The sequence below is a fragment of the Drosophila eugracilis genome, unplaced genomic scaffold (genome assembly GCF_018153835.1).
Source record: "Drosophila eugracilis isolate 14026-0451.02 unplaced genomic scaffold, ASM1815383v1 contig_2167, whole genome shotgun sequence".
NCBI lineage: Eukaryota > Metazoa > Arthropoda > Insecta > Diptera > Drosophilidae > Drosophila > Drosophila eugracilis.
Window position 1 is genome coordinate 435,423 of NW_024573052.1, and position 25,093 is coordinate 460,515.

The window sequence follows — 25,093 nt, forward strand, 5'->3', positions numbered from 1 at the left end:
AAACAACAAATAAAACTAATTGAAATTGCAGCAACCAGAAACGACAGACCAAAGGATAAAATATGCAGAGCAAAAATCGAGCATAGCTGAGGGGGCAGCAGGAGCAACTAACTAACAAATCGCTTAAATAAACTTTGTCCTTTGGTATTTATACAATTTGTCATTTTCATTTGCATTTTGTTTGCTCTACTTACTCACCCCCACCCCCCTCTAGCCATCTTTGCTCCTCTAATATGCCACGCCCACACACTATTTATTATTCATAGCTGTATGTGTGTGTGTGTGGTGGTGTGCTGGTGTGTATTTATTAATTTCTGGATTCGTGTTTTACGGCATTAACCATAAAACGCCCTCATGCAGCATTCAATTATTTATGCATTTATCATTTAGAATTTTAATTTTAATTCACTCCCTCATTCTGTCGCAGCATGCGACTCAACTTTAGTTGTCTTTGTGGCTTTTTGTTTGCTATATTTACACACATAATAATAAATATTTGCTCAATGTTTTATTTATACTTGTATGCTGAAAAACACGATGAACTTCAAGTCGAGCATTGTGGCCCTCAAGAGTAGGCTATACTTTTCATTTGGTTTTTCGTTTTCTTCTTTTTCTTCTTTTTTTTTGGGAAGAGTTACGTTTTCATTTATGTATGTACGTGTGTGTGTGTTTGTGTGTGGTGCATTTACTTACAGTGTGTGTGTGTGGTTTTAGTGTAGGAATTTACTTCTGGGCCTTTAGACACGTATCACTTCGCCTGGTGCCGGTCCAGCTTTCGGACACAGTGCATCGTCGATGCTGTCGCGCAGTCGCATTGCCGCATCCAGTTGGGCAGCCTCGTCCTGGGGTCCTGGTCACATGAATATATCACCAACTGCAGGCGATTTTCGTGGAGTTGTGGGCACACCGTGTGGACAATGCGGTGGCGTTCCAGAACCAGAAGCGCCGCCACCTCCAACTGCTTGCTTCGACTCATCTTCAAAGGTCACCATCTTCTCGCTGCGCGGTTTTAGGGTCACAATTTGCAACTGAGCTGGCGGTGGTGGCGGCTGTTGTTGTTGTTGTTGTTGTTGCACGGTGGGCGTGGCTGAGCAGAGCAGCGTTTGGGGTGGACCCAACTGCAGGCCATGTGGCAAACCCATGCCCATGCCCATATTCATGCCCATGCCTACATTCATGCCCATGCCACCCATAGTCATACCACCACCACCACCAACCATATTGGGTGAATATCGGCGGGGTGGTGGCAGGGCCAGATCACCCACGCCCGACAGATTAAACTCACTGATGCTGCGTGGCACAAAGTATTCCAGATGGTGTTCCGGTATGCCCGTCGATCGCCGGATGGGCGTGTTTCGCTGAAATGCGGATCCTCCGCCAGAATTGTTTGCCGCCTGCAGGTGACTTCTTCGCGGCAGCGAACTGTACTGCGTCAGAGTGTGAGCTGGACCAAAGAACATGGTCTGATGCTGGCCCAGATTATTTTGCGGCTGCCCTAGGCCGCCAGCCAAGCCCACACCCACTCCCAGATTGGGATCCGCACTGGGTCGCTGTCAGGAGGGTTTCGGTGTGACTGCCACGGTGACGAGAGCTAACTCCTCGGCCTTGGGCATAACATGATCTTGCACACTGAACCTGCGCAGCCACAGGACAATTTCCGTCTGGATCAGACTGAAGCACATGGCCACCACGGCCATTCCAACCAGGATATAAGCAGAGGCCGTATAAAGAGCAACAGCACCGTTAGGAGCCATTTCACCAAATCCAATGGTTCCCAACGACGTGAAGCAAAAGTATAGGGACTCCAGGACACTCCAGTTCTGAAGCTTATGAAAGAGAATGGCACCGCTACTCACATAGCAGAGTAAAACGCACACGCAGATAGAGATGGGAACACTAGGTGAACCGCGGCGATTGCCCGAGGATTTCTTGCCCTGCTGCGTCTGTTGCTGCTGTGCCTGCTGTTGCTGCGCCTGCTGCTGTTGTGCCTGCTGTTGCGCCTGCTGCTGTTGGTATACAGATGGCGGCAATCCGTATTGATGCAGTTTCTGATGGGCATAGTGCCCCTGGCCTTTGGTCTTGTCCGTCTTCCTTCCACTACCGCTGACTCCGGCTCCTGAACCCACGCCACCGGAAGCGCCACCATTTGGTCCTCCACCCGGACCACCCTTAACCCTCTGGCGCCGGAACAGACAGCGCATTCCCGCCGACAGAGCCTCGCCCATGGCGGACAGGTAGAGCAAGACGATGGGAATCCCGAACAGTGCGTACACAAGAGCCGCCACACGACCCCACTGCGTCCGGGGAGAAATGCCTCCATAGCCTGGAAAAACCGGAAGATAAATTCATATTTTAATTATACTTTAATTAATGTTTGTTATGGTTTCAAAAGTAGTTTGTGAAAGTCAAAAAAAACTTGTATATATATGAGAATGAATACTTTTTTTGGTAGTACAAGAGTTACGTTTTGGTACACGATAATGGCTTCGAAACAAAGCCCTTTTGGGCTATAATCAAGATTACGACTTTTCAAATCAAAATGCTATTTTTCTTGCGGTTTTTAGCTCTAGCTCGGTCAAAACATGACGCACAGCCAAAAGAAGGACTGTTCTGTGCAGCTAACGACTAGCACTTACCACCCCTATCACTCGTTTTTCGATTTTGGGAAAATAAATTTTGGCCCAAATTTCGCATTTTTGATAAGGGGTACCATCATCAAAATTTTCAAAAATGGGCCAGAAATGAAGTTTTCCAGATTTTAATCCAAACCAATTGGGAATCATGGCAATCAAGTTACGAGCCCTACGAGATATTACATTCCACATTCGGGCAATTATTTGCGTAGTAATGGGCAAAATACTTTCACAATTGAGGAAAAATCGGATTTAAAAAGAAGAGTACTTTGGGGGAGTATGAAAACACTGGGACACTATAAAGACATCACCAGAGAATCAGTTTTTTGTTTATTTCCATAAACATTTCCCTTTTAAAGCCCAGCCTAGAAGATAATTGAATTAATAAGTTTCCCTTTCGGAATCTTGTTAGCTGGATCAGTGAACTGAACTGTGACATGGACTGCTTATATAGGCAGCCATTGCTACGTGATCCCATTCACAGTTTAACAAGCTCAGCTTCTGATCCTTTATCTAATTAGCAGGTCAGACTAGGCGGATACTGGGAGATACAGATTAGCAGCAGCAGATTGAGTCATTTGCCTACTGGCAACTATGGTACTGGGCAACTGGGGAGCTGGAGGAGCTGATGCTGTTGGAACAGTTGATGGCATGTGCATGGGGCACCACAACAACCTTTTTGGACGGACCCCTTTTTTGCCATTCCACATTTTATATTTACCATTTTGCAGCCTCAAACCCCCGAAACTCCTGACTGGCCTCAAAAAGAGGAAAATAATAGAAAAAAAAAAACGTAACTTTTTCTGTCGGAGACACTTTGGCTTTGATGTTGTTTGCCCAGACCCGGTGATTTGGAGCAAAGCGATGGAAAAGGGGGGACTGGGGAATGGAATCGAGACTGGGTGCCAGTACCAAAATAAGGACCTGTGGCAGGACCTTCCTAGGCCGCCTTCCTGCCTGTGGGCACGACCTAACCCAACAACTCTGCTCCACTCACAGCTCTACATCTCTGCCTCGGACTTTCGTTTCGCCCCAGACTTTCGGCTCTGCAATGAACTTTTAATGTGGAAACTTTTATAATTGAGTAAAATTGTGCGTGTGTGTGTGTCCTCTTATATATATGTGTGTGTGTTTGTGTCTCTGTATGTATTAAATTTTATTACTGAAAAAATAAGAAATAAAAAAACCAAACGACAATAGCAAAAAAGCACGACAAAAATCGGAGTTGAAAAACACAGAAAATGCTTTTCAGCCGTAATGTAAAAAATACTTTAAAATCCCAAGCACGTTTAAGTGCATGGCCGTAGGGAAGAGGAGGGCGTGTCTGTGTTGCATGTGTAGGCCTTTCCGGAAACACACACACACCCCCCCCTCCCATCCCTTTCTCTCTCCCTCTCATCGACCCCTCTTAGACCCACTCAGACCCTCTTGAGTTCCGTGTTTCACACGCTACGGAAAAGTTGTTGAAAATTATCATCGTCGCATGGCCATCGTTCATAAATGGTAGCCCCGCCCACAGACGGTAACCACGCCTCCATTTTAGCAACGAACGGCAACGGTTGCTAAAAATTGTTAGTGAAAATTATAACATTTACAATATGGCGTCCATAAAATTGTATGTAGTTATAACTAACTAACTAACGACGCACACATGTCGACCAGACCACCACCCACCAACCCACCAACCCACCAACCCACCAACCCACTACTCCCCGCCTTACAACTAGCTGGAAGATTTCTAACGGGTTAAAGGGGCACAATATACCCAACCCAACCATATATTCAACACCCGCTCACTCCGCCTCCCTTTCCAGACAGCAAAAACTGGCAATTATGCGTAGCAATTTTCGGGGAAAGTTTACCCCAAACTGCATGCCATATACACATTTAACAAGAGCGGGGTAGAGAGCTGTAAAACGATTTCCATGTTGGGGGGATTGAAAATTTTTGGTCCCGGAGATTGAGACTGTATGTGGGTGGTGTAATGGCCAAGTTGGCCAAGAATGGGTTAAGTGCACGTCCACGTCCGACGACATGGTCAGTTTTTAGGGCCTTGTTCTTTGGCAGATTTAGCTATTATGGCATTCTATTTGGACTAGTCATTTGCCACGTGGCATGTTAACGAAACTGTCGAAAGCCACACATTTTTAACTGCTCCATCCCCCCCTCTCCATAAAAAAGGGTAAAATTATTTCAATAAGTCTGTAAAGCACATAAAACGTGATCTGTTGGATTACATAAGGCTATTATATAAGTTTATTGAGTTATTGGTTAAGAAACTTAAGCTTTTGTCGGTCAACTTTATTTATATATCATACTGTGAAAAATTCAATATAATTGTAAACAAGTTTACAACTTTTATATGCATTCATTTTATTACCACAGCCAACGGCTGTTCTATCATCAATTTTAATTTAGTCGCTTATATGCTTTGGCATTCTATCAATATGCTTTTGCTGGCTGGGCAAATATAATTGTAATGAAACGATCAAATAAATCATTGTTTGCATATGCGAAAGTGCATTTTATAAATAGTTTTTATTAACTATCTGTTGCTGAACTTTGCCAGCTTTTTGCTCTATAAAAATTCATTGATTTATAAGCTTAAGAAAACCAAATGGCATTTTTAGTTTTAAAGCAATAACCAAAAACTTACTGCTTAAATTGGTTTGCTCTTTTGGGTAGCTAGGCATGGCATTTGATTTCATTAATGAAAGTTGAGAGCCAGACGCCGACAAAGGCCAAGTCCACAACGTGTGCCCCTCCTAGAGTTTGCCCTCTAAAAAAAACCAAAAACCCATTCCCCTTCTCCTTTTTGATTTCTGGTCTCAGGCTTTTGTCCTGCCCTGAAGCGACTGTAAAATCCAAGCCAAAAGCCAGCGAGAAATATTTTACTACGGCAATTTTCGGGCATAAAGTAATTACAAAATACTCTCCATCATACATACACACGCATACACACACATACACATACACTTACCCGACGAGAGAGAGTTAGGGGGGGTGAATGTGGGGACGACAAGAGCCTCTAATAGCTAAGAAATTAATTTTCACAAAAAGCTATTAAGAGAGTCACAAAAATTTCCAAATATAAAACCAAACAATGCTCATTGGGGGGTGGGGTTGATGGGTTAGGGGTAGGTGGTTGGTTGAACATGGCCAAGAGGGAGAGAGAGGCACAATGTCGAAGGTTAGGTGGCCTCCACCACTGGACTCGAGGTCAAGCAGCGTTGGCTGAGAGGGCAATGTAGATTCCCTTCTTCCCCTCACTTTTCCTGTCTCGATTTAATTACAGATTACACACAGAAAATAAATTTTGAAAATATTTTTTTTTACTTATTTCTTCAAAGATGAAGACTTACAAAATCTAATTTAATGATTAAAAATGATAGATTTTATAGATTTAGAGCAAAAGTTACCACCTTAAGTATGGGATATCATTAAATGGTGTATTCTGAAGACAAGAAAAGTAGCTGATAAATCTTTCTCTCCATGCAGCACTTTGTGTGTGTGTGTCAGCAAGTTTTGAGTAATGAAATTGCGAGAGGAAAACACGCGCTCGTCCCTTATCATCGTAAATAGACAAATGTTCAATAAACAAAGCAAATTGCGGATTATTTTTTTGGTTTGGGGGACAGAAGGAAGAAATATCGAAATAATAATAATGATATGCAGGGCCATCCGGCAAGGGCGAAATGAAACAAAAACATGTCATTAAACGCCCCGAAAAACATCATCATCAATGGCTGGCGGATGGCGGATGGCGGATGGCAAATGAAAACCAAAAGAACATAGAGAGGAGGGGGTTCAAGGGACAAGGGACAAAGGACAGAAGTACAGAGTACAGAGTACAGTGGAGGACATAGGACAGAGGACAACATTGGACAAACATGACAGCAAACATTTTTATGACATGGCAACTGGCGCTTGAAGAATTAATTAAAAATTAAATGGCCTATTAAAATTGTTATCGAGACGCTGCGACGCCGGCAGCGACGTCAATGCTGCCCATTTAACTGTTAAACAAATGCGAAATGTGAAAGCGAAATGGAAACAAAAGCCAGCCGCAGACAAAATATCCCACCAACGGCCTGCAGTCCTATCAGATCTCTCCATATATCTATATATACAAAGATACATATATATATACATATGTATGTATGTATGTGTATGTACATAGTATATATTTACGTATAGTATATATCTATATATATATGGACCATAAAACGTTGCATGGCTGACATCGCGAAGTGACGCCAACGATGCTTGAACATGTCAAAACATGCATAAAAATGCGAAAATTGGCTGGATGAGGGGAGGAGGAGGGGAAAGGGAAGTGAAGTGAAGTGAGGTTATAACTTGTGGAAAGAGACACAATGAGATATATAGATAGAGCAAAAGAGACAGAGAATGGGAAAGTAGAAGAGAGATAGAAAGAGCAGAGGAAGTCACTGCCATTCGCATTTTGTCACAATTCATATGGCAAAACTGTACAGTTCGCCATTGTTGCTCGGCCATGAAAATAACCTCATGGAGGGTACAACAGCTTTTCCTTTTTTGCCAGCATGGAAAATCACAAAAAAAAACAAGAAGAAACGCTATAGTCGAGTGCCGCGACCATAAGATACCCGTTACTGTTTTACAAAATTTTAAAATATTATTTTGCTAGTGGAAATTCACAAGGCGCCACCTATTGTCAGAGGAAGTATGTTGAGTATGCTTATAGTGACGTCACTGCCCATGTGGAGCCTTATAACCTTAATTTCTTCATAAATAGCGAAATAATGTTCCGATTTGAAAAATCTTTTGTAAATCGATAGATATTAACAGAAATAAGTTACACAAGGTCAAACGAAGGCATTCATAATAATATTATAGACGCCACAGCTTTCCGCGGTTTGTGGGCGTTAGAGTGGGCGTGGCTGGATGCAACTTCGTGGCAAGATGCAGAGGCATCTCCTAAATACGTTTTTCTAAGCAAAATTGTGTAGCTTTTATAGTTTTTGGGATTTTTGCATTTTTGGTTGTTCAGGTTTTGTGGGCGTTAGAGTGGGCGTGGCTTGATCGAAAAAAAAACAATTCGCATTGGGAGCATCATATAAACCTACATGCTTAATCCGAACTTTTTATCTCTTATAGTTACCGAGATATCAGCTTTTCTAGAGAATCCGAAAACCTTTTGAGCCTTGTGGGCGTATGGGTGGGTGTGGCCGGATAGTAGTACCACTATAAGATGCGCTGCCATTTAAAGATTATACTTTTTGAATTTCAACTTTCTAACTGCAATAGTTCCTGAGATTTCAGCAATTTTAGTTTTTGGTGATTTGTGGGAGTTAGAGTGGGCGTGGCAGGATGCTGTAATAAACTTGCGCTGTCCCGGGACCTCAAGAATCTTCATGCTTAATCTCAACTTTGTATCTGCTATAGTTCCTGAGATCCCAGCGTTCATACGGACGGACGGACGGACGGACGGACGGACGGACGGACGGACGGACAGACGGACATGGCTCAATCGACTTCGCTATTGATCCTGATCAAGAATATATATACTTTATAGGGTCGCAAAAGCTTCCTTCTATCTGTTACATACTTTTCAACGAATCTAGTATACCCTTTTACTCTACGAGTAACGGGTATAAAAACTACGAATATAGCAAACAGCAAACACATATACGCCAAGTTTATTGATAGTTTGAAAGATGCAATGTTAGGACATAAGCTTTTATGGAAACCCTAACTTTGGTTATAAAATCCAATGGAGTCTTAAAAACAAGTACTTTTACTATGCTAATCAATTTGGAAAAGTATGGAATTGTATTTTAAATTTACTATAATATCAATCAGTTTATGGGTTGCGGCTTGGAATGTTTTTTAATTAACATTTCATTGATTAACTTTTACGGAATGAAGAGACCTATTTAAGTAATAAGTATATCTAATTAGTTAGATGATCATAATGACCAGCACAACCTTGTTTTAAACCCTTTTTTAATTGGTAATTTGCCTCTAAAGTGGCCTTCAATCGAACTTTGATTAAGTATATCAATTAAATAGCAACAAATGGTTTTAGCTTACACTTTTTTTTTTTGTAAAATAATCAACTAATAATAAAACCAGACAACTCAATAGAGCAACTTCTCTTAACTGGAAATGACAGTTTTAATTAATTAACTAAATTGCTGGCTAATTTCCTTTTCGTAAATTTCAAAAGCAACACAAATTATTTATTGGAAACAACAACGAAGCCTCTTCAGCATAGTAACAACTTCTGCTTTAGATTATATATTACAAAAAAAAAAGAATAACGAAACCCTTCACCTTTAGACAAAAACGCATAACGCATGTTCAGAATCTGCAATTGGCAATTATGCAAGCAGCAAACTTAAAACAATCAAATCTAACTTGGCTGACTGTTTGCCAGTGTATAACAATTTGTCAAGCACTTGACATAACGGATGCATCCCATCACACACACCACTGTACTATATATATAACCATTTTTTTTTTTTCTGTATGCCAAACACTCGACGAAAATATGCATAAAATAAAAAATGCGAACTCAAGCCAATACAGAACCCACTGAGCAAGTACAGGGGCCTGCATATTTTCCAGCTAACGCAGCAACATTTTTCCCTCTTTTTTCTGCGATTTTTACATCCCCGCCTCTAGCGTCATGATTGTCGTTGCCCAGCAAGCTGTACCCTCTCTCAACCCCATTGACCCCCAGAAGAAGGGGGACCAGCCGTAGTATGGGTGGTGGCAAGGTCAAGGAGCAGAAAGAGTGGCCACTCGAACGGCGACGGTGCCTCGAACACATGCCCTGAAAAATGTTCCATAACCACTCACCAGCATACTCTCATATGCTGTAGCCAAGGAGCATATGTACGTACACAGAGAGAATAAATTGGGGCAGTTTGCATAGGTATGGGTATAGCTAGATACTTGCGTCATTACACTAGAAACTATGGCCCATCATGTAATTCATTTTTTTACACACTTTACTTTAATTCTTAAATCAAAAAAAAGTAAATAAAACCAAAGAAATATTTTCTCTTTGTGTAAGACTTCTCGTGAGACATCCAAATGATTGTTGTGCTGCCCTTGCTTGGCCTGACTTTTTGATTTTATGACATTATTAAGCATTGATAGGCGACATTTACACACAGAAATGAGAGCTACGCTTGATTGGACCATGTTCCCTGGTGCGTGGGTGGTGTGCACGTGTGTGTATTTCCGGATCCGGCATTAAAAGACAAAATCCCCAAGAGAGCCACAGAGACAAAGAGCCATTGATGGGGGCCATGTGAGAAACGAGCGCGTGTCTTGATCTCAGTCTGCAGGCTTTAAGAGTGCCTCCATCTCTCCTATACTTCCACAGAACCCCACACCACCTACCACCCCTCCCAGTTTTTCACTTTCTCTTTCAACTCTTTCTCCTTCCATTTTCGTTTTCTCTCTCTTTTAATCCCTTTCGCTGGCTTTTCCTCACTTGCGAGATTGATTGCCTGCAGTAAGCGTGTGCAAGAGATGAAAAACTAGCCAAAAAATCAGCCAAAAAGGGTGCTAAAATAGGTCTCAGGGTGTGTGTGTGGGGAGCTGAAAAATTGAGTAGTATGCGTTTTAGCGTTTGACACATGTCATGGTTGTAGTTGTTGCAACTGCTGTTGAACAGGAAGACATTAAAAAATGTATGCAGCATGTCAAGGGCTGAAAAGTGGCGCCCAGTAAGGGGTTGATGTGACAGTAGGCCCCCCTCACATATACCATAGCATCACACATAAAGGCCACTCAGCGCTTTATGCCAGATCTTTGTATGTGTATGGCTCACACACAGACGCTTGGCACTTATTCATTGGCCCATTCATTCGTTCATTCATTCATTCGCTCATTCATTTATTCGCTATTTGGCCCTCTTCACTCTTTCCCTACATTCTTGGCAATTTCCCCGCAGCTTTCTTCAGTTTTCTTCGTCAGCGGAATGTTGACTTGTCTGTGATTGCCTATTCGATATTGTTGTTCTTACTGTTGTCGCGGCGTTTGGCATTATTTGTTTTATATTTGACACTGGCACAACCACACCTACACTCATGCCCAGGCCCACGCCCACGCCCACACCCTAACACACTCACTATGTCTAGGCCATAAAAATGAGACTGCGAATTGCAATAAAATAAAATAAACTGCCGCGCAATATATTTTTTTTGCTCCCTTCCCACCACAAGCCAATCAGTGTTGCCTACTTCTAGGCTGAACTAGTTCACAAAGAATTCATTTTATTTCTTTCCAATGTTCATTGCTTAAAAAATTATTAAATAAATTATTAAAAAATTAATTCATTTTTAAGATATCTTCTGAAATATTTTTAGAAGAAGTTTTTAATCAAAACCTTCCAAATTTGATAGTTTTCCTACATATATAACTCCATTCTTGGTAAACTCTGCTCACCAATCACTTTCCCTATAAACCTGCATAATTAATTAAGCTCTGTTATAAAAATCAGGAAATTGCCTGCCAAATTAGTTCCCCCCCAATTCGGGCAACACTGTGAATACCATCGGACCCATAGATTTTTTGGCGGCACGTGTGGCAAATGATTATAGTTGCCGACCCCGGCCGGCAAAACACAATTCCGGGCATACAAATTATGTAATAATAATAATACAACAGAGGACGTGTCATCTATCATGGCGAGGAAACGAAAGTGTTTGTGGTAGGCGAAGGGAAGGGGCAATTTGCCATTTTTCGTAGGCGGACAATCGTGTGAATATAATGCAGCCGACTGGCCGCGGCCTAGAGTGTTTAATAAAGTTAACTGCGACCAAAATAGAACACAATGCTGGTCATGCAAATAGGTAACGATGGGTAAATGGTAAACACAAAAAGGAAAGAAATATAAATGGCGTTTCAGTCGAACGATTCTTTCTCTGCATTGCACACAGCCATTTGTAATTCAAAATGGCAACCGGAAGTGGCAGACGAAGCCATTACATGGATGGTAATAGTTTATGGTCTGGCAGCGTTGAAGGTCAAAAGCGCAAAGAAGGTCAAAGTGGGTGGTGCGGATATTTTGTTGGATGGTTTCTGCTACCGATCCACCTTTCTTTTTCCCTTGCCAGAGATTTATGTGGGCCAATCGAGTGTGTTCCTGCTGCCAGTTTGCATTCACTTATTGATTGCAGAACAAGGCGGAGAAAGAGATGGAGCAGCAAAAGCAGAGTAGAGCTCAGTGATTGCAATTTTCCAGGATGTATAGTACTCTCTCTACAGCTCTCTCTCTCTACCCTGCTTTGACCAACTACCGCTGTTCATATCCGTGCGCTTCCGACTCAATTAAGAGCAGCAAAAAGTTCTCATTCTGCTCCGGCGACAAATCCAATTAACAATAAAGCGCCGCCCTAATGACATGCCACGCCCCAGAACAAAAACAAAAAAAAAAGTAACAACTTTTCCGCAGTTAGTTGACTAAAAGTGGGTTCTGCGGTGGTTCACTGCAGTTGGCCAAATTGAATCGCAGCTGTCAGAAAATTTTGCAGGATAAAAAAAAAGAAAACAACAACAACAATGCATACATAAAAGGACAACCAGCGTATAAATCACACCTCAATGGAGTGTGTGTATATATAGGATGGTATTTATTAGTTCAATGTTTTATATTTATGAGCACAAGTGTTAATTTTATTACCGCGTAACGGGGCGTATGCGTAATATTAATTATTCCTCGTAATAGACAATGAACGACTGGATTGTGTCAATAGATAAGGCGTCGGCCAGAAAGGTCGTTTTGTAAATCGCAGGAAATGCAAATGTGGAGACATAAATTTGGAGGCGTAAGTGCCATATATCAACGGATGGGATTTTGAGTACGCCATTAGCCCACAAAAGTAGGCAATGAAATTAGTTTTACGAGCTTAAAACACACACACACACTAACCAAATTGATGACAATTTTCGGGGAATTTTAATTGAACGACATCCGGAGTAGACAGGTGGGCAATTGGGCACATCAAAAATAGCTCACAGGCCATAGCCAAATAACCAAATAACCAAATATCCAGCATCTAGCAGCCATGACAGCCATTCGAGTGTAAGCCCGGCCAAATATCTTCATTATTGAATAATGAGCCAAGTGTCCTGGCAGGGCTTTAGCAGATAATCGATGGGAATTTTGCATAATGGTCTTGTCTTTGCCGAGTTAATCTCATGACGATCGTTTCGTCTCGAAACGCCTTCCCCAGTCAGCCATTTCAGGTCGCAACCCCCAAGCCCCAAAGGCAAACTTTTTGGCCCAACTCCAACGGTGACTTGATGGTCTGGCTGGGATTTTCAGATTTTCAGATTTTCAGATTTTCCGATTTTCAGTCTGCCCTCACTCATGCTTATTTATAGAACACACATTAGCTGAAAACAATTGAAACTTTCCACTTAGCAATTTGGGGACAAATTGTTTCATAATTGATTGATGTGCCATCAGGCCAAGTTGTCTCAAGAGCGGACTCGTCGAGCCATGCTTGCACAGCTGACAGATATTCAAAGTATATACATACATAAACGACCTCCTCTGTAAGTAATTGCAATCGCATCAAATTGGACTTAAGTACTTTGTAGTTTGGTAAATACAAGAAAAAACAAAAGAAATTTCAATATTTCTTTAGGGGAGAGAAAGTGGTTTAGCAATGTGTTTTATAAGTGGATAAAAGAAGGTTTTTATGTTCTAAAAATACTCTTCCTGACGTGGAAATGTAAATATATATTTGAAGTCTGATAACATTTATAAGTAAATTAATGAGCCCCAAGAAATCCTATTAGCAGTTAGAATCACTGCCAAGGCCAAAATAGCATTTCAATCAAATGCTATAATTACATACATTTCAGGAGGACACCCACACAAGCGAAAACCACGCAACTTGCCCTATAAATTTTGACGAAACGAAGGGCTTGCAATTATCCCACGCCTCTTCCCTCTGATCCTGCAGAATAGATGGAAACCCAACTGTCGGTTTAACCCACTATCCTGTCCCAGCCCCTGTCCCAGTACCTTTACTGTATTCCTGTCGTATTTCTGTCGCTGTTGTTTGGTTTACCCAACTGCCAACCGCAGGTTGCCCTGCTTGTCTACTCCACATTTACCGCTGCCCCTCCCCCCCCTTTAACTACATGATGTCAAAATAATTTCAATGACACCCGCCATACAGTCGTGACTGGTAGCGTTTGCCTGGCTGGCTGGCTGGCTGGCTAGCTGCTGCCTGGCTGGCGATATTTAGACAGATTTTTGATAGCTTTCCCCGACGGCACTGCTCCTTGCCCCTCTGGCGGCTGTCCGAAATTGAGTTTTGATTTCAAACTCAATTCACATAATGCGGGGGAGGTGATGGCTGAGTGTGTGTGTGTGTGTGTGTTGCTGCTGGTGATTGCTACAAATTCGATTGATTTAACGGCGCGTTTATTGTGCTGGCAGTCAACCAACCACACGCCGAATTTCCTGCCCCGCCCATTCCCGCACTCATTTCTTTCTTTATGGGTCAGTCACAGAGCGCGTGTCTGGTTTTATTTTTTAAACAATTTTCAACTGCTCGCTGACCAGTGAATTGAATATTCCAAGACAAATCCGACAGTTGATACCCTCCAAGGGGAAAGTTAGAAGGAAAAGTCGTACGTGACCATTATTTCTAAGTTCTGACAGAAATGAGCCTGCCCGTTTTAAAGCTTTCCCTTTAAACAAGATTGCATTTATATAAAGATAAGTTTACTACTGAAAAAAGCCTAATATGAAGTTATTTTTCAGGCGATCAATTAATATTTTAAATTAATTACATAATACTTTAATTGAAGTATCCATTTTTCTAGGCTTTATGCATTGACCATGAGCAAATATTATTTTGACCAATTATGAAAAAAAAAAAAAGAAAATCATCAACGGAAACCGCAAATTGCTATGCCATAAATATATAATCCTCGTTTTTTAGCTGAACATTTGAAAGTCAACAAATTATGATGCCGGAAATGAAAGTGTTGGCCAGCCTTTGGCTTGCCGCTTTAAATTATTTTTCCAATTAATATTTGGCCCCTTAACTTTTCTGACCAAACAATTCAATTTACATGCGGCTGGCTGTGGCTGTGTATGTGTGAGAGTGTTGGCCATGTTAAACACGTTGGGCGTGCATCTTAACATCCTGTTTTTTGTGATTTTCAGGCTGGGCAGGAGAACACTCGACTGCTTAGCCCCCGGGTTACTTATAACTAATTGAAATCAGACAGGAAAACGGGGCAGTCAGACGCATGGGTAAATTGAAAGAAAAGAGCAAAAAAAAAAAAAAAAATAAGAAAAAAATTTGTGGCCAGGCCGGGCGAACGAAATCGATGCTGTCGGTTGACAGTTTGTTAATTAAAAACAGCAGCAGCCGTTCGTTGGGTGGCTGCTATTGGGTGGCACGTTGGTTGGGTGGCCAGTGGAGCGGACATCTCTGGTCCGGGGCGGTCACTCAACGTCTCACGCACACACGCACACGTGACTGGGTTCATGCACTTGGCAGGCTCGGATGGCAAACGTCAGATGCCCGGGCTAATAAATTGCCCAGAGAATCGAAGGACCGCCGAACAAAGGAATCGTAAGGGAGGGGTGAGGTGGCAAGCTGGCACAAGGGGGCGTATGAGCGATGGGCTCGGTTGGTGGAGTGGGGGCGGAGACGGGTTGGACACTTCTCACTCACCTATCGTCGTAATTAATGTCAGGGAGTAGAGAAAGGCAGAGGCATAGGTCCATTTGTGTGTGGGTGCATTCAGCTGGATGCCGCCGGGGGGATAAACCTTCGACTGACGCACCGCCCGCAGCAAAGTGTCCTGGAAAAGGCGTCAAGGAAATGCTCAATTAGCGTACCAAATCGTTCAGATCTTCTGGATTTCGAGGTGCTCACCTGGAAAAGCTGCACCTCCTGGGCGGCAAGGCGTGTCCAGTTCTCCTTGTACAATATATTCAGGTCCTCCGTTATCGACCACAAGCGATCAACCGTTCTGTTTGGCCAAGTTAACAAATACAATTAATATTTTCCAAAAATAAAGCATTCTTACTAGTTGTACTTACCTTGATCGTATTTCGGCATTAGCTAGTTCAGTGCGGGGATAGGGCTTCGAGGCAGCCACAGCGGTTTCCAGGGTTCCACCATCTTCCAGTTCACCCTCGAGGGTCACAAAGACTATGGATCCCATGGCTGTGTAGAGCAATACCAACAGAAGCACGCCTATGGAAAATGCAAAAGGGGTTAATTAAATGGATAAACAATTTATTATTATGCAATCGAATGGTTTTATGTGTACTTTATTTTGCCTATTAATTAAGCTAAAATGTTACTTTTCTGTGATGATTCACTTTTGTTCAAAATCCATGCCCATTCAGCTAGGCAACACTGCGTATGAGGAATACTAATGCTATTTGGCATTAGCCAACCAATTTGTATGCAGTATACAAATATTTCTAATAAATCTATTCTAAAAAGGGTGATGATTTAGTACACATTTATAGCTAATGACATATATGCTTTATTTATGAATAATTTTAATGGCAATGATTAAATAGTTTAATAAATTACACATTCTATCGATTGTGATTATAGTAATAATAATTTTTTTTAATAGCAAACTAAAAATAAATTTATTTATATATTATGCAACGCGTCGTATGGGTAATTAAATATGATATTACTCATACGCATGTTGCCTCTAAGCACTGATTAAAAATCTTCCTTACCTGTTGCTGATATGCAGTGCGATTTGGGAGCCTTTTGGCAACCGCATAGACTGCCACCTCCGCCGCCCGCTTCTCGTCCCGCTTGCTTTTCTGACTTGGAGGCTCCACTACCGGAGGACGATCCACCAGCCGACGTCTGTCGACCGCTACGTCCGCCGGAACCATTTGCTGCCGAAGCTGCCGTTGCTGCAACATTACTGCTGCCGCTGGCGGCACAGTTTCCGCTGCCGCCGCTGCCGTCACTGCCGAGAAAAGCCGCCAGCGGCAGTGGCGACTTCTTGTTCATTATGATGATGCTGCTGCTGCTGCTGCTGCTGCTGACCTCCGACCTCTGGCCAATCTGTCAATCAATCAATCAGCCCCAGACGCAATGTGTTGCAAGCACAAACACACACGCAAACACACACAGAGCGAGAGAGAGAGTCAGTCGTTGGAGGTGTAAACTCCAACGGTAAACGAACACTTCTTTTCTGCCGCTGACAATCAAATCAAACGCTTTGACGCTTCATGTGCCACGTAATTTGCATCCCCTTCTGCACGCCTTCGGTTGTCTGGGTGTTATGGGCGTTGTTTCCAATGTTATTATGTAACCGTCATAAAATGTTGTTATTGTTGTTGTAGCGCGCCCTTTTACGAGCCTTTATTTTTTTCGTACTTTTTCTTTCTCCTTATTTAGTCTTCACTTGGGTGAATGTGAATGTGGAAGTGAGACAGCCTGTCGCGCCGGATGCTGCAAATGCAAAATATTTTCATGAAAACCTGGCCAAAATGAAAATGAAAATTGCGATGTGAGTGTTTTGGGTAGGGGGGGGAGGGCGCAAATTGCATGGCAAACGCCGTGTAATTGAGTCAACAGCTTCAGGTTAGCACAGGGAAACGCAATATCCTGGCAAACCGAACTCATATATACCTCTCATAAACACTTCATTACCGATAAGCGAATGTTAAATATTTTACAACAAATCAGAGGGAAAAACTCTTCTCGTCTTAATGGGAATTTGTTTATTGCTAAACATAAATACTAAATTACAGGAGTTCTATGATTATTAGTAAACGTTCCAGAAATTACTTTCTTAGCTAATTTACTCAATATTTTTCATAAAAATTCAAACAGTAAACCCTACATTCTTAACATAATCACAATTTCAAACAATTTATGGTACCAAAAAGTGCCAAAAATTCCATAAAAACAAAACTGTAAGTGTGTCAGACCAGCCGGAAGATCAGATTCCCGGGTCAGTGGGCGAAACATCCTCATTATCCTGCTAATCACAGTCCACACATTTACAGCCCCCTATACGTTCGGAGTACACGTACATATATCTACAGTGTTTGTCGCAAATAATCTGATAAACGTGAAGATGGCTGGCATTTAAATTAAAGATTGCGCCCACCGAAGCACAAAAACTTGTCGGCTTCTGGTTAGCACGTGCCATCATCCCTTTTTTGGGTTTTGGTTGGTTTTTCTCGAATTGGACGGATCCTAATCCTGTGGCACTTCAATTAAGGATACTCAGTTTCAGGCCTCTTTCTGCTTTTTGCTTATTGCTTGCATTTTTGCCGACCCGCCTTCAATGCTAATTAGGTGAAGACATCGCAGCACGTTCCACCTACGCCCTCATCTCCACCCACACCAAACTTCACATTTAATGAAACATGTTCAATTGTTGTCGCCGCACATGTATGTGGTATATATATATATATATATAACCTGTCATTCAATCTTGTTGCTAGACCTGATACGGTTCTGCGATAAGTAAAATACAAATTTGTGTATATATATATCCGTACTTGGGCACAGAGAAAAACAAAACACTTCCAGCATTTGGAAATGCTGAAAAGGTAAGGATCTCCAAGGCAGCTCTAATTGTTCATATTATAATGCTAGAAAGTTTATGCCATTATGGAAAATCCTTCTTTAAAGAACTTAAACAAACCTATAAAGCAAACACGATTGCTGAAAAGAACTTTTCCCTTTAACAAACAAATGCAAATTTCTTTTGTAAAACGTAAACACCATTGTCCATCTGCCCTTTAACCCATTTTCCCTCAGTGTCTGACCGTTGAAATAACCACACGCATCAGAGGCAAATCAAGCGAGGTAATTGGTAATTGCATCTGCATATCTATTCTCTTTGGCCGCACAATTGAAATTGATATCTGGAGCATACAAGGACATGCAATCGGAATGGAAATACTTTTGGTTCACCTCAAGCCTAATGCGACAGTATTTTCAGCTTTTCGCAGCATTTTTCCAAATGCCAATCTGCATTTCCCAGAAACCAAGCTTCAACACGATTATCCAGCCAATTTGCGCAGGGCCAACGAATTGGTACGCCTTCATCAATCATCTATCGTGTGAAAGGCGGAAGGACCACAGACCAAAACAATGCTGCTCGTCCTTCAAAACGAAAAAGGAATCAATCTCGGCTAGCATATTAATCTATTTATATCTTCTACTTTTGATAAAGATAAAAATAGTCAAGTTTTATGGCCTTAATTAATATTATTTTTTCTGTATTTCTTTTTTTCAGAAACTATTTTGATGCCTTGTCTAACATTTCTTCTTAAACCCGTTCAAAGAAATTGTTCCTGGAATTCATTAAATCATCAAAGTGCCTTGAATTAAATATTATTCTGATATGTTTTCCGATTTTCTTAGAAATCTAGATTATATCCCGACACCGCAGATTGCAGGCTCAGATTTACGTTTGCTTTTCCTTTTGTTTATTCCCAATTGGGATCCACCCAATTCTTGGCATGCCTGACATTTAAATATTACACCTGTTTGCCACGCCATTTTCCAGCTTAAACACACGCCTCTTCCCGCCCACATACAGGCAGACACACAAACTCTTGGAGGCGGCGGCGGTACAACATTTATTTCGCCTTTTTAATTGCTGACATTTATTGAACGCTCCGTCGTGTGTTAAATCTACCGTGAGAAGAACGCAACATCGATGAGGAGGTCAGGTGGGGAAATACTTATGTATGCACACACACACACACACACATACACACATTCCAGGTGTGCTTTAGTATGTGTATATGTGCGTTGTTGCCTTTGAGTCTGACTTAAGTGCAAACTTATGCCAATTATGCGAAGCTTTTCCCAGCAGGCATCGGCAGCATTCAATTTTACATACACGAAGAGAAAAGGGTTAAGCAAACTCAAAGGCCTAATTAATTAGCCTATCATGATAATGATCAATGTTTTTGGTATTGGAAACTGAAGTAGAAAAGTAATACATTTGGTAAGGCTGATAAATATATGAACTGCTAACAGTTTCTCCCTGTGTACACATAGCTCACGAAGAGTCGGGGCAGAACGGGAAAACTCAAGCAGATTACACGGATCATTAGCTCAAATGAGAAAGTTCACATGTTCTGCTCCTGGTGATGCTGATGGTTCTCCAGCTTCTCTTACTCACTAAACACGACGTCCAGCACTTAATCAAATGCAAGCAGCGCCCTGGAGAAGCCATCGAAGTGTCCTGCTCCTGAAGTCCTGGCAACTAAAGATTGAGGGAATGAAGAAAAGTAGAAGAAATGATGAAGGGATAAGGGATGAGGAGGTATGTGCCACGGCGAAGATAGATGCTTTTAAGATGGCAAGATGGGGATGAGGCGAGGAGAGGGATGAGACAAGACGAGATATGTACAACCAATATGCCTGATTGAAACGAAGTAACTTTCCAGGACATGCGACAGGACACACGCAGGACACGTGCAGTTATTTGCGGAATTTTGATAGATTTTCCTGCAACTGATTTGCGCACGTCCCGAACGAAGCCAAAAGGTGAATCAAATGGAGCGACCAATAGATCCTATATCCTCTTCTTTTCTATCCTATATCCTTTCTACCGCTCCATTTGCGTCCCTCCTCCCCTCACCCCTCTCTCACCTCACTCTTTTTGTTGGTCAAAGTGCAAACCAGTGTCCATCCTGCTCAAGTCGTTGTGCCTTTGCCATTTGTAGGTTTGTTACCCCTCCTATTGATGAGTATCCACTGGCAGAAAGGGGAAGCAACCTAATCTAGTCTGGCTTAAATTATCATATTTAAGCAATTAATCTATTTTCGGCAGTTATTTGCCTTACCTAACAGCCTTTCTGTTTGTTTTCTACTAAAAGTTATCATCTTATTCCATTAATCGTAAACCTCTAATCATACCTACTTTGATATTTCTGCAAGTGCTGATAAAAGAGTCATTAGTAAGGAAGTGCAGGGAGGGGGCTGGCTACCGAAAGGGACATCCCATCACGCATGCCGCCAAAAACGATTCTCGTGTCTAAACTGACTGGCAGGAAGCAGCAGTCAGGACATGAATTCACAAGAGCGAGTTAAAGGGAAAGAAGTGGTGGAGTTGGGAAAACCAAAAAAAAAAAAAACAGAAAGCAGCCATTATGGCAGGATGAAAGGGATGGAAAACGAGATGGACTGGAGATGGTGGTTCGGAAAAGGGGGTCACATATCCAAATATCCATTTCTCACTCATTGCGTTTTTGGCAACTTGCTGCACAATTAAACGGCAAATCACGCCTAGGATTTGGTAAAAGCATCCAGTTTCCAACATCCTCTCTATCTCTCTCTCTCTTACTATCTCTTTCTGCTGAATGCAACAACAACAACAACAACAACAACAATGGCTGGTCAAAAACCGCACAGAAAGCAATTGGGGAAATGGCACAAAAACTGGAGCATGGCCAAAGGCGATGCCATGGAGAGATCGGAGGCGAGGGCCTGAGATTGATGACGAACACTGTACGGGAAAAACCACCGACGTTGGAAACTTGGCCAGAAGGCAAAAAGTAAATTGCAAATGAAATGTACAGAGCGATGGCGAAAAGTCTGAACGGGCAAGCAGACCGACCGGGGCAAAACTGATCAGCGGGGCGGTTTGGGCGGTCAAAGAGTCATAAAGAACCAGAAAACAAAAGTTAAGCAAGGACCAAAAATTCCGTGGAAGCCATAAAGCCTCGGGCTCTAACACAAAAAAAAAAAAACACCAGCAAATCCGGCGAACAAAAAATCAAAAAAAAAAAAAAGAAAGATAAAAAAGGAGTAAGTAGGGGAAAAAAAAAAAAAAAAACAAATGCGATTCTGTGAAAACAGAATATATATCAAGCTAAGTGACACGAAAAGATCATAAATGTCACAGAGACCAGCAGATAACTACATAAGAATGAAAAGTCTGGCAGGGAATAACATAATAACATCAAGTACAGTAAGCACTCGAGAAAGGGAACTTACTTTCATGTAAATATATATCATATATAACACATTTTCAAGCATATCTTCAATTTCATACTTCCATATGTTTTTTTTTTTTTTTTGATACCAAACTACTTCCCAGAGAAAATGTTATTTTGCCCATAAAAGTAGGCTACATTTTCAAAACAAAAACCAACTCACTAACAAACCAAACCAAACCAAATTTTGCCCACAAAAAGGCTAAAACACTCACCGAAAATGTACTTATTGTTCTCGAAATACCATTTTAGAAAGCCTTGGCATCCACACACCTAATATCTAAAGCCGGTTCAATTCCATTTCTGGGGAATACCGAATACCAAATACCAAATACCGTATCAAGGGGTTCAAAGGTGGGCGGCAAAACTATCAAATTGATTATCCCCAAGCTGGCCGGAGTTGCCTAATTCTATTACCGGCCCCCGCTGACCAAATCCTCGCATCCGCACAAATGGATCCAAACAATAACTCACAAAAATCCTCACAATTTGCTGAACTTGAGCCTGGCACAAGCTACGGGTTAAAACGAGGGGCGAATGGCGGGTTCAGGGCGGACAAATGCTTAGGCTTAACCCACTTGAGGGGCCCTTGGGTTAGCTTGTAACCAACTCGAGTTAACCCATTAGTGTTCGGGCGGGGGTTTGGGGGACGAGTAGTGAAGATATAAACCAAGAGAAGGCGAGATGGAAATGAAAAAACAATTTCATTGCAAAGTGAAACGTAGAGGAGTCACGTCTAAAAGGGGTTCGCTTCTTGTTGTTATTGCTTAGTTGGTGATTTTGTGGAGCAAGCAAATAAATTGGAAAAAAAAAAAAAAGAAGGGGCTGCCACTGCTACGAGGAAAATCAGTCAGATAGCTGCCACTCTCTTGCCCTGCCCCGTCCTCCATTTGTCCTCCATCCTTTCGTCATGTTGAGTCTCGCAATGATTGAATGCCCGGACTCGCACACACATGCACTCTTGAAATACACACACCAAGAGGCACTGAGAAGAAATAATATGAAAATATTGCTTTTAGACAATCAAATTTTTGAGATTCAACGGGAAAACACCATAAACTCTTTTTAATTTCTAACTAATTATAAACTTAATCAACACATTACACTGTTAAAAAACCAAAATTATATTTTTATGAAGATACAAAAATATTGCCCTTAGAAAGTCCTCAACTTTTCCTTCAGTGTGCGTAAAAAAAAATACGAGTAAAGGACTCGAAGCTCGAAATTCAATTGGAACCCCCTAGCAAATGAAGAATTTTCTGTGCATTTTTTCTAGGGCACACGTAGCGGCACTCGAGGGTTAAGGGGCTGGCTGATGGGCGGTGTTCGGTGAGGGGGGAGCAGTGCTTCGGATCAAGACGTCCAAGCCAACATAAAATTTGTTGTGCAAAACATAAAAACCAAACAGAGAACGACATGAAAATGTGGCAAGAAAGAAATAGACGCCAGGCCAGTTCACCAAGTGAAATTCCAGCAAAATACTACAAACAAGCAGAACGAAAAAAAAAGAAAGTATAAATATATATATGTAGAAAAGAGAATGTAGGAAAACTAGAAAATACTACAAGCTAAACAAAGGAGGGGGAGGTGGGTGGGTGAGACTAAAAAAAAAAAAAAGAAACCGAGCACAGAGAATCATGAAAAATGTAAAGAAAGCAACGAGAGAGATAAAAAAAAAAAAAAGCGAAGACAACGTGCAGCGAGAAAAGAAGCTGGGAAAATAAAAACTAAATCAAAAAGGAAAACACAGACCGAGATACAAGTCCACGTCTTATGCTAAGAATTTTGATGCACTTACAAAAATGTACGAGCAGGAGAAGGTGGTGCTGCAAGTGGGCGGCCGGTGTGGGAGAGTGAGAAGGAGATGTAGAAGGAGAAGCTGCCACAAGTGGCACTGACGAAGGCAAACACTGATTGGCACAAGGCCAGCGATACAGCGCCAGTACCAAAGAACATTTCACTTGAGAATCCCCCCAACCCCCTCTGCCGAATCACTCCCCCTTTTTGTCCAACAAACTCACCAAATTTCAAGCATTTCTACACACACACACACAGACAATGATACTGAGTCTCAGAATATAATGGCCTTCAATTAGTTCGAGTCAATAGCCTAAAGCTGACCACGAAATGCGAGATGGAACTTTAAGGCTCGTTGACTAAAGTTCACTGGCCAGCTTGGCAAAAATATCTATTGTTCTTGAAAATATAAAGAAAATAATTAGAGCTCTTAACTGGAGGGCCATTTGAGAAGCATCAACATTAAAACTAACTAAACTTTCTTGAAAAACTAAATTTCCAAATGATTTTTGTGAGTGCTTCTGTTTAGAAATATAAACATACTCGTAAATTATAGAATCTGCATTTCAATGTGTTTTTTGTTATTGAAACCAAGATAAAAATACCTGATCAAACCCTAATCAATTGAGAAGTACTTTCCAATAAATTATAGCTCAAGTTTTCCCCATGTGGCCTGGTCGTTCGGTCCACCCTACTCATTTATCGAGTGACGAGCGTGATGCCGCAGTCCGGCGTATCCGGCGAAACGAAGTGCGATGGAATCGTGCCCGATTTGATTGCCAGTCCCCAGTCACGCCTCCAGTATTTGGGATACTCACTCACTCACTCACTCACTCACTCCTTTCGGAGTTTAAAAACCGCAATAAATAAATCTTTTGGGTGCTCAAGTCCCAACCGCAGACATGGATACCAAAAAAAAAAAACAACAAAAAACCAAAATATATAATAACAAGCAGAGAAGGGTTATAAAAAAAAAAAAGGGAACTGGGCCTGAAGCTGTCAGCCTGCTGGACTCTTGTTGACGGTTTGCGGCCACCAAAAAGCAGACACGGATGCGGAAATGCGGATATGCGGATGCGGTTGGGGCCTGCATAATGACCCACAAGCACAGAGCAGAGCTTTCCTCCTTTTACTTTACTTTTTCGGCCTCTGCCACATGCCAACAACTTGGTAATCTTTTGCATCATCGAGAGCGAATGAAGTACGTGGTGGAAAAATTGGTGGGTAAATCGGGGGAGAAAATCAAGGGGGGAGGGGGGAAATGGTGGGAGGGATCCTTCTGCGACTGTTGCTTCTTTTGGGCGTGCTGGAAATGCATAAACAAGCAGAGAGCCGAGAGTCGCTTTCCTGCCACATCCAGACGCCACTTGAAATTACATGGCCCCAGAGTAGAAACCGAGACCGAGACAGGGACAGTAAATAGCGCGCGAGGGAGATGGGTAGCGGCGGCCCCTAAACCAAAAACCCAAAGAGGAAGCCGCACCGTGAGACAAACTGCACTAGAACACCCAAGAAGAAGCCACAACCAAAATGGTTAGATGCATTACAAATGCTTTTAAGTAACAGCGGACAATGCAAGTTGAGTTGAGTTCGAGCTCTGACATTTAGTTTAATATCTATGTATGTTCAATTTATAACTTAAAAACTACAAAAAAAAATAATATTTGTGCAC

General features: G+C 41.9%; 1 protein-coding gene across 1 annotated transcript; it reads right to left on the reverse strand.

The window, feature by feature from the left end:
- Positions 1-493: 493 nt before the first annotated feature.
- LOC108109747 lies at positions 494-18,054 on the reverse strand. The gene is given in 5 exon segments (XM_017218411.2): positions 494-2,323; positions 15,341-15,470; positions 15,545-15,641; positions 15,712-15,868; positions 16,375-18,054. Coding segments are annotated over 5 exon segments (2,139 nt in total). The 5' UTR covers positions 16,661-18,054; the 3' UTR covers positions 494-854.
- Between the last annotated feature and the right edge of the window lie 7,039 nt (positions 18,055-25,093).